Here is a 14013-nt window from a genome sequence, read left to right on the forward strand (position 1 = left end):
CTATTTCCTTGGCTATGGGATTCTGAGCACGTCACGTAAACCTCTCCCAGCCTCGGTGTTGTCAGGAATAATGATCCAATGCCTACTTCACCAGGATGTTAAGCATCAAATGAGATAATGCATTTTTAAAAGTTCTTTATGTACTTCAGTGTTATATAAATGTTAGTTATTGCTGTTATTTTTATCGTTATCATTACAGTGATGCCTTTTATTCCATTTCTTCCATGAATACCATTGTTGGTAGTATCTAGTGGTCACTTTAATCTCTTTGGGTCACCTGCAGTTTAGTTCTTCTGAAAGCATGGTCTGGTGGGCTTTAGCATCATGTAGGAATTTAGGATCGCTGAAAATATTGTGTCATTTTCCAAAACCAATACATCCTGTCCCCTCCTAGTTCTAGACCCAACTCATGTGCCTTTATATGCTATATATGTACTTATAGATGAACTCAGTGGTCTCCCCAACAACTATATGTCATCATCTATAATAATTAGCATTTATATAGCACCTTAACGCTTGTAAATTGCTTTACGAATATTAACCCATTTGATCTTCCTAATCATCCTGGGAGGTAGGTGCTATTTTTCCATTTTACAAATAAAGAGACTGAGGCAGATAGGAGTTAAGTAACTTGCCCAGGGTCACACTGCTAGTAAGTTCCTGAGGCTAGATTTCTTCATCTAGTTGGTTTTTCTTTGTAGTGTAATAACTTTTCAGTTGCCATAGATCTTACGGAGGAGATCTTATTCTGAGGGCCTAGTGCAGGTGTGGGGAACCTGTGGCCTTGAGGCCACATGTGACCCTCTAGGTGCTCAAGTGCAGCCCTTTGATTGTGAACTTTGAATTCAGTCAAAGGACTACACTTGATGGCCTAGAGGGCCTCAAGTGGCCTTGAAGCTGCAGGTTCCTCACCCCAGATAAGTGCAATTACTACAGTATTCTCTGCAAATAGGCACATTTGAAGTAATTGGTTCTCTTGATTCCAGAAAATGTTTATGCTTAAGAAGGTTCTTCGATAATTCTGCACATCTGAAATGTTCCTTGTCTTTCATTAGCTGCAGTGATAAAGCATGCCTGCCAGAGGTACATAGATGAACAAGGATGATAGTTTCAATGCAGGGGAGGAATACAAAAACATTTTCTACTTGCTCCCCACCTTTGAGGGAGCTAGCAACAGCTTTATAATTTTTACCACCAGTTATTGTAAGAACTCTCATTTCAGCAAGAAATAGTTTAGGAATAATATTATTTCCAATGTCAAGAACAAGGAGAGTTTGGATCTTCTATTCTGGATCATATAATAATTACTTTCCTTTCAGTCATCCATTCTGGCATATTCTACATGAGTAGATAGCTCTTTGCTTTAATAGGAAGAAAACAAAGTAGAGAGTTCACTTTAACCCCTTCTATAATGTCAAGTTTTTCAGTGGTTTATCCTGCCGATAAAGGTAGAAATCTGTTTGTTATTTTGTTTTTGTTTTGTTTGTTTTGATGGACACCCACGGGTACAGCTCTCTTCATTGGTAAGTGATTGGGCATTAGGACAGTTGGGTGACACCAGAAGTGAGCAAAACCATTAGGAGTAAATATTAAAAATACCAATGAGCAAACCTTGGGAATAGAAGGACAGCAGCCTTGCAGAAGAGGGGGTAGGTGTTTGCTTTGTTGGAGGGAATAATCTCATTATCTGACTGTTCTGTCGAAGAATTGAGATGTCTTAGAAATATAGGAAGACTGGCATGCACTGATGCAAAGTGAAGAAAGGAGTGCCGGAAGAATGATAAACACAATGAAATCAGTCATGTAAAGAAAAGAAATGTAAAAAGAGGCAACAAAACTTCAAATGATTCATCCTTTCCGTTAACAATCGAGTACAAAAGTGGAGAGAAACTGTGTGTGTGTGTGTGTGTGTGTGTGTGTGTGTGTGTGTGTGTGTGTGTGTAAGGAGGAGTCTTTCTTTGTTTGGTAGTAGCCAATGTGTTAAAGGAAAATGTAGCAGTAAAAAGGCATTTTTAAGGCAAAGAAAACCCCTAATACATATACAAGAAGCCCTTGTAGGCAAAACTCCTAATGAGTTTGTCTGAGAAAAAGCAGAGTCCTTAATGAGAAAGGAAATCAGTTCAAATAAAATATCCACACTTGTGTAAAGCTAGTATTCAGAGCAGATACAATTACTCCTACCAGCCGCTGTCATCGTTGCAGCAGGCATTTCCTCATTTCTTACATTTTCTCTGTTAGCAGACAGACAAATGATCACATAACTTCACATCATTTGATTACATTTCTCTTCTCCTTACTGAGGAATTTTGTGCTTGAAATTCTTATCTGATTTATTGTGGAAGGCACAGTGAAAATCACCCTTATTTTTTAGGTGACCAGGAAGCAGATGAAATATAGCCTCAAACTCTAGCTTCCGTCGAGGCTTCAATAATAATGCTAATCATTTAAAAGAGGGAGCCAGCAAAGATGCAAGGATAAGAAACTCCACAAGAAACATCAAAGAAAGAAGGGAAGGGAATGAATATGTGCCTGTAGCATGTGTGACATTTCCTGTGGTGCTCCAGGGTCAGACTGGAGCATTGATGATAAAAATGATCAAGGCAGAATATTTCTTTGAGGACTCTTGCTGTAAATGGCACACTAGAAAGCTAGATGACAAAAAAACCCCAGATGTACCCTTTTTTACAGAGTGGTTAGGAAACCAATCCAACAACAGACATTTATTGGGTGCCCACTACATGCCAGACCCTCTGCTAAATGCTAAGGCTACAGAGACAAACTGAAATAACCCACGCCCCAGAGAGAGTTCTGAGGTGTAAATAAATGATTTGGAAGTCACAGTGAGGTCAGAGACTAGGTTTAAGAGGAGTAAGGTACAGGCAGATATAAAATAATAGGAAATTATGATCAGCTGAGGCCTTTTCAAGTTTTTGATCAAGGAGATGGAGCCTTTGTGGGTGATGTTAAGATCAGTGGTATGACCATGCCTGTGTGTGGCTGAAATGAATTGGAGAAACAGAGGTTGTGGAATTTGAGAAAATTGATGAACTAACAAGGTAGGCTATTTGAGGTAACAGGAACCACTTGTATGTTAATGTTATGTATATGTTGACATATTAATAATAACATATTAATAATATTGTTTTATATATATATATATATGTTTGTGAGTGTGTCTTTAATTCCTCTGCCATAAGGGCAGGAGTTGGGGAAGAGAAGAAGCCTGTAAGCCTGGTACTAAACTCCTTGAGAAAAGGTGGAGAATGACAGCAGCCACCATGATCTGGAGTGGGTGATACCTCAGAAGAAGAGAGGTTTCTGAGTGATTACAGCAGCAAAAGCCATCCCATAGAAGAAGTAGAGAGCAAAGAGCATCCTAAACTCCCCCTCTAGACCCAAGGTGCTGAGGGTTAAAGGGGTACAGCTGGCACTAGAGACAGTGACCCGTGGTACCATGTCACTGAGGAGGAACTAGGTCTGTGAGTGTCAGAGAAAGAAGTCCAGAATGAAGAGGAGAGTGTGAGATTGGGAGAGTAATCAGTAGTGTGAGTTTGGTAAGTTTTAGGAGTATTAGAAGTGGAAGTTGCATAGCTGAAGATGGCAGGTGCTTAGAATGCTCATGGTGTTGGGCCCTGCCCTTCAGTCTAGGCTACAGGTTGAGAGTTGAGGCTTTGCCCTCAGATGGGATGGTCCTTGTGCAGGCGGCTTAGTCAGGGTGCTGCCAGAAGGTGAGGTGGTCTTTTTGCAGGCAAACGGCCTCAGATTTCAGCCCCAGAAGGTTAGAGGGAGGCGTTCTCTGTGCAAAAAAAAAAAACCAAGCAAAATAATTCCTGAGCTCAAGCAGCTTACATTTTATATACTGAAGGAGACAGAATGTGTGTATATGTGTATATGTCATATATATATGTGATTTGTATGTACATACACACACATAAAATATACAAAAGAGCTGTGAAAGGTTGTAGTGTTTAGCTGTGTCTTGAGGGAAAGCAAAGAGGAGAGAGTACAACCAGACATGACAGTCAGCTAGTCCAAAGGCATGAAGAATAAAAATGGAGAAGCTCGATGAGTGTGGAGAAAGGATGAATGGAAGTCAGGAAGACTTGGGTTCAGATCCAGCCTTAGATGCTTACTACCTGTGTGACATTGGGCAAGTCACTTAACCTCAGCTTGCTTCAGTTTTCTCAGCTGTAAAATGGGGACAGTAATACCATCTACCTTTCAGGGTTCTTTGGAAGATCAAATGTGACAGTATTTGTAAAGTCCACATCACAGTGCCTGACGCATAATAAATAGGTGCTAAAGAAAGGTTAACTGTAATTATGTTTATATAATTATATAGGTATATATGTTTGGTTATTATTATCATTTTATAAGAGAAACAGTGAGGAGACCTGTAAGTCTAGATTGTAGAGTGCATGGGGGGAGTGTAATAAGGTTGCAAAGGGAAGTTGTACAGAGCTTGTGTGTTCAAGCCTTAGACCAAAGCCTCTCATCTACTGCTCATAAGCATTCTCACTCCTGGCTTTCCACATCAGTGTTCAAATGGGAAAAGGAGGGAGGCAGCTGGCTGCTCACGGTTCTTTCTCTGGCAGCAGCCTTCCATACAGCTTTGTGGTTTCTTCCTAGCATGACTCATTATCCTCTGGGCCGCTTAGAACTCTGACTCTCCCTCAAGGCAGTGGAGTTCAGTCCACATTGAGCCATCTTTAGAGCTGAGCCCTTAAGGGGACATTCCTTACTCTTGACATTAAGCTCCTACTCATCCCAGAGTTCTAAAGCCCACCAGACTTCCAAATGCCCATTCTGGATCTCTTCTTTCGTCAGTTGCCTCAATCCTGCAGTTCTGTTCATCTTTTTTCAGCACTTGGGCTGACCATAAGGTCAGGGCCATCCTGAAGCTTGAAGCTCATGCTTGTCATGTAGGGCATAGCTGTTTAAACCCAGATACACAGGTGTCTGTTTCAGAGGGGATGGTCTACATTTGGGATGGGAAGGTATCATCACAGAAGGAGAGAGCAGCCTGCTCACCAGAGAGAGGATTCACCCTTAGATGGAGGGACATGGAGAAAAGACAGAGTAGTCATCTCCAGTGTTATAATTTGGTGGTCCTAGTTTCCCAAACTCTAGCCTATCGCTCTTGAAACTAAATCGTCTGCCTACATTACTCTTGAGACCACAAGTATGACACTTGGAGTTGGCATTTCTAGGGGGCAGCTATGTGGTGAAGTGAAGTGAATGCCAGTCCTAGAGAAGGGAAGACCTGAGTTCAATTATGGCCTTAGAGATTTAGCTGTGTGACCTTGGGCTAGTCACTTAACTATATTCACTTCAGTTTCTTCATCTGTAAAATGGAGGTAGTAATAGCACCTAATTCTCAAGGCTGTTGTGAGAATCAGATGAGGTAATCACTGTAAAGCACTTAGTGCAGTGCCTGCCACATAGTTAATACTATATAAAATTTTTTTTCAGATGTGGTGCAAGTGGATAATGTAACAGGCCCAGAGTGAGGAAACCTCAGTTCAGATCCAGCCTCAGACACATTATTTGGGCAAATCTCTTAGCCTCTGTTTGCTTCATTTTCCTCCTCTATAAAATGTATCACTTGCCCCCAGGGGTTTTTATAAGGATCCAATGACATAATAACTAACATAATAATAGCATAGTCCCTGGCACATAGTAAGCACCATATAAATGTTGGTTATTATTGTTACCACCATCATCACCATCATTATTATTACAGCCTCTGGTCTTCTTGCCTACCAGGGGTAGCAAACCTGAGGCCTCAAGGCCACTTGTGGCCTTCTAGGTCCTTGGGTGAGGCCTTCTGACTGAAGCCAAGGTTTATCGAACAAATCCTTTAATTACAAGGATTTGTTCTGTGAAGTTTAGATTTAGTCAAAGGCCCACACTTGAGGACCTAGGGGGCCACATGTGACCTCAGCCACAGGTTCCCCACCCGTTCTTCTCTCTCTCTCTCTCTCTCTCTCTCTCTCTCTCTCTCTCTCTGTCTCTCTCTCTATCTGTCTCTCTCTCTCTCTCTCTCTCTCTCTCTGTCTCTCTCTCTCTCTCTCACGCACACGCACACCACATTCACATACCACACTTGCACACATATATTCTCTGCATGTATAAATAAATGAGGCAGAAGTCACTCTACACGTCTATGTAATTCAGGATGTGAGCTGGAGTTCTCCTCTTTCTTACACTGTTTTAATCATTGCTGTGATCATCTAATCACATTAGAGTGACCTTAGTGACTTTGGCTTCAGTTATTTCATTTCAACAAATAGATTAGCTGTGTGCTGTGTGCGGAGCCTCCTGAAGCGCAGGAAAAATAAAAGATCAGACACAATTGCTGTCTTATAGAAAGAAAAGCTTAAATGCTACATACATATAAACACAGAAAGTATGTTCATTAGTGCTAATCCAAGCCTTAGGAACCAAGTTTATCTCATTAATATCATATTCTTTTTTTTCCTTCTTTCCTCAGAATCAACTTATCGACATCAAGCAACCATCGATGATGAAGTTCTTTCCGTGGACATACTAGACACAGCTGGTCAGGTAGAAGGTTCAGTTAAAATGTATTCTGGATTAGAGAGTGATAAAAGCAAAACTAGGATCTCAGAATCACGAAATGTATAGCCTGGGAAATATAAGTAAGTACTCTAGTCTGACTATCAAAAGTGAGCACTTATATGGCAGCCTGGATTGATGACCAAAGAAGTGCTTTGCCCAGACTATGCAGGCTTTTAATATACTCCTGTAATAGTCTTATAGCCAGTGCAATTCAGTTCAACACTTGCTAAGTTCATTGCTTACGCAAGTTACCGGTCAAGGTATTGATGCAGGTACATGATAGCAAGGTGAAAAACGACAGTCCCTGCTAAGAATTCCAAGACCTTATAGTGTAATAAAGGAGCCTATAGTATGCACATTTTGCAGTGGTATTAGGCAACTTTACAAACACTATTTCATAGCCACCCTCTCACACACACACACACACACACACACACACACACACAGACACAGACAGACAGACACACACCCCCTTTAATTGTTGGAAGCCTGAGACGTAACTTTTAAAAGATACAATTCTGACTCCTGTCTCAGTCACTTAGAAGGCAGGTGTCATATACAATGAATGAATGAAAAACATTCACCAAGCACATACCACATACCGACACTGTGCCACACCTGGGGATGCAAACAAAAGTGAATCCAGCTGCTGCCCACAAGGGGCTTCCATTCTAAGATGAAAAGGCAGCACATAAAGGTCTCGGTGGCTGTGAAGAGTTTCAGGCATGGTGAGTGGAGCTGTAGGGAAGTTAATTGCCACATCCTTTCTAGTAACAACACTAGTATTCCTTTGACTCTGATATCAGACCTGGAAATCTGGAGGGAGGGGTACAGAGGATACACAAACAGAAGTGCAGCCTTTAGTAAGGAGACAGCTGAGGAGTGAAGTATGGCATGCCACATGAGGCTATTGAGCAGAGCAGGACCTCCAGCCTCGGTGTCACTGAGCTGGAAGGGTATGGCATGGTTACTGATATTAAATTAAACTACCATGGTCCTACTATACAAGCTGTCTGAGGAAGTCCATCTGAGAATGCACTACTGAATGGCTTTTTAGGTTTGCAAAGCTGTATAGCATTCAACAGATGATACTAATTAAGGAAAGACATTGTAGGCTACAGTTAATGCTGTTATCTTCAAGCTTCTCAGTTGTCATTTCTCTGTCAACAGGAGGATGCTATTCAGAGGGAAGGACACGTGAGATGGGGCGAAGGCTTTGTGCTGGTCTATGACATTACTGACCGGGGAAGCTTCGAGGATGTGCTCCCACTTAAGAACTTGCTGGATGAGATCAAAAAACCTAAGAATGTGACTCTGATCTTAGTGGGAAACAAAGCCGACCTAGACCATTCTAGGCAAGTTAGTACCGAAGAAGGGGAGAAGCTGGCTACTGACCTGGCCTGTGCATTTTATGAGTGTTCAGCTTGCACCGGAGAAGGGAATATTACAGAGGTTTTCTATGAGCTGTGCCGGGAGGTCCGACGTAGGAAGATGGTCCAGGGCAAGACAAGGAGGCGAAGTTCTACCACACATGTCAAACAGGCAATTAACAAGATGCTTACCAAAATCAGCAGTTAAAGGGCTACATTTCCTGGGGAATCCATGCTACGGCAGGGGTGGCTATTTGAAAATGCAAACCAAATGGCCAAATGGTTGTCTCTCTCTCTCTCTCTCTCTCTCTCTCTCTCTCTCTCTCTCTCTCTCTCTCTCTCTCTCTCTCTCTCTCCCTCCCTCCCTCCCTCCCTCCCTCCCTCCCTCTCTCCCTCCAGCCCCCTCTTTCTCCTCCCTATCTGTTCTTTCCCCTCTGAAAAAAGAAAATACACTATCACCTCTTTTGGCAAAGGGGGAATTTTGTCTCCTAGGCTCATATGCTTCAGTTATTACAGTGTGATTATGCTTAATAAGGTTTTTCAGCTTTCCTGTTTGCATATAGTATATTCTGAAGACATCACCTTGTTTTAGGATATGGCCAGTGTGAATAGTATTGGATGTCTTTTAGAAATTCACTTCAGACTAGGACAGTTCTAGGACTGGAGTCCATCCAAAGGTATTTCTTCCCTTTCCACAATAGAATTTGGTTTCCATTTGTGAAATGGGTTCTATCGTCACCTGATTGACTCAAGATCTTTTTCCCATGAATACACTGTATGAATAGTTGTGTAATGATCAACATGAATAAAGCAGTATCCCTCATGCCAGATCAGGGAACATTTCTCAGCTCTTTTTTCCCATACCCAAAATAGGGATAAAATGTACCATAAGTGAAAACCTATCAGACCCTTCTTCACTGGTGCATTGCCCCCAAAACAACCTTTTTCCTATTGTCCTCACCTCATTAAATGGAAAGTTTAGAGTAATTAGTATTAGAAAGTAGAGTTTTTCATGTCCTAAATTTGTCCTCTTTCTACTTTCTTGGAAATATGCAGCCAGTTGACATTCATAGTAGATACTCATTGCCTCATGGGAAAAACAAAAATTGCCCTGAATATGAAACTAGAGAAATCTTTCTTTTGAAGATTACTATGCAAATAAATTAATTTTAAAAATACAGCAAATGATATCTGTAGTGGCTGTAGGGTCACACAGCCTGGCGGATTTGAGACAATATAGACAGAAAGAAAGTATAGCTAATAAAATTTAAAGTATTTGAGGGCCCAGATTAACTAAATTGACTAAAATTCTAAATGACTCCCAATCAAACTGAATCTGATACATCTTTCACTTTAAGTGTCTTTATTTTAGACCTGGTAGGTCAGAAATCTTGTGATCATTTATTTCCTAACTATATTATTTATTTATAAGAATTATAAAGACTATAAAACCTTAGAAATGGTAGTAGTTTCTTGTACATTTTTACAAGTCATATACTCTGACATGTACATTGTCATCTTAGTTGTGGGTTCTCAAATCTATTGCCTTCACAATGTAAGCTGTGAGGTTCATCCCAGCTAGAGACACTTCTATTACTGGATAGACAGTAGATTTTCTCCCATGGTCTCAGTCTAACCAGATTCAAAGAAGCCCATTCTCAAAAGTTGATGCTTAAGTTTTTGGCTACAGAAAACCATGAAATTATATTTTAAGTTGTAGAGGGGCCGAGAGGCATTGAAGTATGCCTGAGCATATATAAAAATGAATTTCAGTAAGTAGGGTGGTGATTATTAATGTCTGTATGAGGATTAATGGTTTAAAAGGCAATTCCAAAATAATCAGGAAGGAGTGGGGGCAAGGAGGAAGAAAGAGAGAAGGAGAGAAAGATGGGAGAGCTGGAAAACTCCTTTTTCACATAACTGTTTCGGTGATTCTAGTAGATAAAGGAAGTTTTGAAACATCCTCTAAATGATCACTCATTGCCTTGTGACACTAGAAATATTTTGAACTTGAACCATGAGGTTATTTTATGTACACTTGTATTTGAAAAATTTCAAGCAGTGGTCTATATCTTGGTCTTCCTTTACAGAGATTTTAGAAAAACCCTCTGATCATTTGTGTTTTCATTCAAATTGGAGGGGTGCCTTTAAAAAGAAAAGAAACAATCCTTATCTTACTGTAGCCTTTTTCCTTTGATTAAACTTAATTTAGAAGTTGTCTTCAGAGATTCTTAGAGGAGATGACTCCCCAAAGCAGTATGGGGAAGTAATAAAATCCCCAGGGAAAGCAATATGTCTCCTTTGGGCAGACTTTTACTAGCCATGAATGCTGATGTTAACAACAGATACCTAATAGAATGCTTTAAAGTTTGAAAAATGCTTCACATAGACTTTTTTATTTGAGCTTCAAAACAGTTCTTTGAGGTAGGTACTAAAAGTATTGTTATCCCCAGTTTCCAGAGGGTGAAACTGAGGCTCAGACAGGGATGGGGATTTGCCAGTGGTCGCATGGCTGATTGAGGCTGGATTGGAGCCCAAGCCTTCCTGTTTCTAAATCCAGCCCTCAACCCATTGTGGGAAGCTCATTCATTATAGCCATTAGCAAAGATTGATGAAGAATCCCCATGTCTGGGGAGCAAGCGTGTGACAGAATTCTAGGCATTTATAAATAAGTGATTTTTCTCATGTCTTTCATCTATGTTTAAAGGTAGATCGTTGATGCCGTGCTTGGGCTGATAATAGAACAGAAAACTAGGTTACAGCTTTCGGAAATGCTTACGCTATGCTTTCATTCTAACATTTCTTATTTCATTGACTCAAGAGGAAGTCAAAAAACACCAAAGAGTGAAAAGAGCAAAATTAAATATCCTAAACATCTTCCCTCTCTACAGGGCACACGAATACATTTTTTAAAAAACCAAACCTGGGATTTCATTGGTATAAGCTCTCTCAATGAAATAGGCACCTTCTCTGTTTCTGAGAAAAGTTGCCTGGGTCACCAAGAGGTTAAATGATGTAAGGAGACAATGGGGCAGAGGCGGACTTGACCCCACATCTCCTGACTCCAGCCCAGCTCCCACCACCCATCAGTCTACACTGCCTCTCAAAAACACACAAATAAATACAGTCAAATTTTATTGTTTTTAATTCTGAAGCAGTGTGGTTTCTGTTGCTGACACTTTCCTCTTGATTCACCCTGCTCGTTTCACAGTTTGTTTGTGGCAGATTGGATTTAATTTAGAACACATCATTTTGATGGGTTTTTTTTAATCCCAGCAGTTTACAACTTTATAACACTTTGCTGTAAGGGATACAAGCTAGTGCAGCTATTTTATGGAACCTTGGACAAAAATGGTATAGAGGAAAAATATGATCTTATTTTCCTCAGAATATTATAGCAAGCATCTAATGTTCAAGCCTCTTTGTTTCCCTGTTGCTATCTGTGAAATATTTTTCATGCTCATTAGAATCTCCACAATATGGGTGGGAGAAGTAGTGAGAACAGAGTAGATGAATATTTTAGCATTTTTTTGGATAGCCCTAATAAGTGACTGGGTTGAAAAAGAGGAAGAAACATTTGGCTAAAATAAGGTTTGGGAGTGATAATGGACCACATGGGTCATCCTGGGAAAAGGAAAATTATTAGGTACGTATCTAAAAATATACGGGATTTCACAATGGGGTTTGTTTATTAGTTCTTGGCTAACCAAATAAAAACCAGGTACTTTAAGCGTAAAAAAATGAATTGATATGCCATATCAATTCATGTATCACATATCATATTCAATTAGTGAAACTATAAACCTCTAACAGTGGTATGCACTAATTTGTCAGCAAACATGGAAGAATGGCAGTTTCTCCCAGAGTAGAGCAATTCCCAAAGCTGTCAAGGTGACAATGTCTGCATTAATTTAATTAAACCTCAATTTAAAATAGTGGTAAGATATATTTTCACAGAGCTCTGGCTGAGATTCAAAATTTCCTATAGTCCATTCATTCATACTAGTGAGATCCATTTGGATAAATGACATCCACAGATAAATTGGAAACTTCATTTGATTCAGTAATCTTGTACATATACACACCCTTACAGACTCACCAGAATTAAGGGGAGAAAGGGGGGAGACAAAGGACAAAACTGTCGAATTTTTCCCTCTTGTTTTTTCCTGATTTTTCACCTTTGGTGAAAGTGGCAAAAGAAAGTAAAGTCCCAGAAAAGGAATGAAGGGAGGAGAAAGAAGGAGGTATTAGCAGGACAGAGGGGAAGCCACAGTGCTGGATATGCAACAGCTTTAATCAGTGAGCATTTATTAAGCATTTGCCGTGTGCTAGGTACCTTGCTATTTGCCAGGGATTCAAATACAAGAAAAAGAACAATCCCCACTCTCAAAGAATTTAATAGTCAGTGCATGAATAACTGGGAGTTAGCTGTATCACTCAGCCCAGTGCTGTCTATCCATTAACCTGTACTCTCAAAGTAAGAGATGAGAGGGTTGTGTGTTTAAAAATTTATTAGGTTCTTTTGTAAATCTTTAATTACTCTTTACTGAAATAAATGAGTCATTTCTGTCATGCCCCCAAATCTAAAAATTCTGGCACTTTATTTTAGAGGAAAATGTCTATATCTTTTACGTATGTGTGTTTATGTATATGTTTACATATATGTATGTGTATGTATACACACATATATAAGTGCATAGATATATGTATAAACCATTTGTAAGGTTGAAGCTTTGATTCACCAATGCATTTTGAAAATTTGGTGTAATTAACTTATTTTATTTGAAGTACTGAGATTATAATAAAATATCATTTTCACACATCCTGTCATGTCTTTGATATTCTTTCTCCTGATCATATTGGTAGATCATATTGATAAAGAATAACAATTTCGGAGTAGGAAGAAGCCTCAGAAATTATCTGGTCCAACCCATACCTGAAAATGAATCCCCTCAGCATACCCAGTATTCCTCTGTATGGCATTTAAATTCCTGGCTTCAACCTACCTTTCCACCTTCATTATGCATCACTCAGCTTTATGAACTCTCCAATCCATCCAAATTAACTCTCTTACTATTCTGCAGATAGAACATTCTGCCCATCATCTCCGTATCTTTGCACAGGAATTGCCCTCCAAGACTGGTACTCCCTAAAATCCCTTGTTTCCTTCACAGCTTAGCTCAAATGCCACTTCCTACAATGAGACCTTACCTGATATCCCCAGCTTCAATTGCCTCTCCTACCAAAAACAAAATAACCTGTTATATATTTTAACATGTTTGTATATGTACCTGTTGCCTGTCCTCACCCTTAGAACCTGGATTAATAGGGACACGATAATGAACTGGAGTGGTGGTTGCTGTCATTCCTCAGAGTGCACCTGAGAAAATACTGTTCATACCCTGTATCACACACAAACGCATAGCCCATCTTGCTACACATTAAAAGTTTGGGGAAAAGAGCTTCAGAGAGAGGGAAGGGGAGACTAAACTAGTCAGGGATCAAGACAGACTTCCTTAGGAAAAAGGTATTTGAACTGAGCTTTGAAGAAAGCAGAGGATGCAGTGAAGTAGAATTAAGTAGAGAGTATATTCCAGGCATGAAGGACAACACAAAAACACACAGACAAGAAATGGTAAGTCATACACAGGCTAGTGCTAGAACATAGAAAGAATAAGGAAAATAGGAAGGAGTCAAATTATAAAGGGCTTTAAAGGTTAAAAAAGAGAAGCTTCATCCTAGAGCTTGTGTTTATCCTAGAGTTTGGGTTTTAACCTAGAGTTCCCTTCATGCTTCCCCATTTCCAGTGTCGTTTCTCATGCCCACTTTTTAAAAAATAATTGAATGTCTTTATTTTAAAATACAAACAATTGTGTTCTTCTTCTTTTGGCTTTTAACTATTAAAAACCACTGTAAAGAATTCTGATTTTGACTTTTAAAACTAATGCAGGGCAAAGACAAACCATTTCTGCAGTAGAAGTTAAAGTAAAATAGCTATTTTAAAATATGCCTTACACTTATATAATATTTTATTCTTTACAAAGTAATTTCACGTTCATTC

General features: G+C 39.7%; 1 protein-coding gene across 1 annotated transcript in view; it reads left to right on the top strand.

The window, feature by feature from the left end:
• The window catches only part of RERG (RAS like estrogen regulated growth inhibitor), a 111064-nt gene extending 98290 nt beyond the window's left edge, over positions 1-12774 (top strand). The window contains exons 4-5 of the mRNA XM_072653644.1: positions 6494-6567; positions 7753-12774. Coding sequence (XP_072509745.1) covers positions 6494-6567; positions 7753-8160 — 482 coding nt within the window. The 3' untranslated portion in view covers positions 8161-12774. The remainder of the gene's footprint in view (positions 1-6493; positions 6568-7752) is intronic.
• Positions 12775-14013: the final 1239 nt, after the last annotated feature.

Source organism: Notamacropus eugenii, chromosome 3 (genome assembly GCF_028372415.1).
Source record: "Notamacropus eugenii isolate mMacEug1 chromosome 3, mMacEug1.pri_v2, whole genome shotgun sequence".
Taxonomy (NCBI): domain Eukaryota; kingdom Metazoa; phylum Chordata; class Mammalia; order Diprotodontia; family Macropodidae; genus Notamacropus; species Notamacropus eugenii.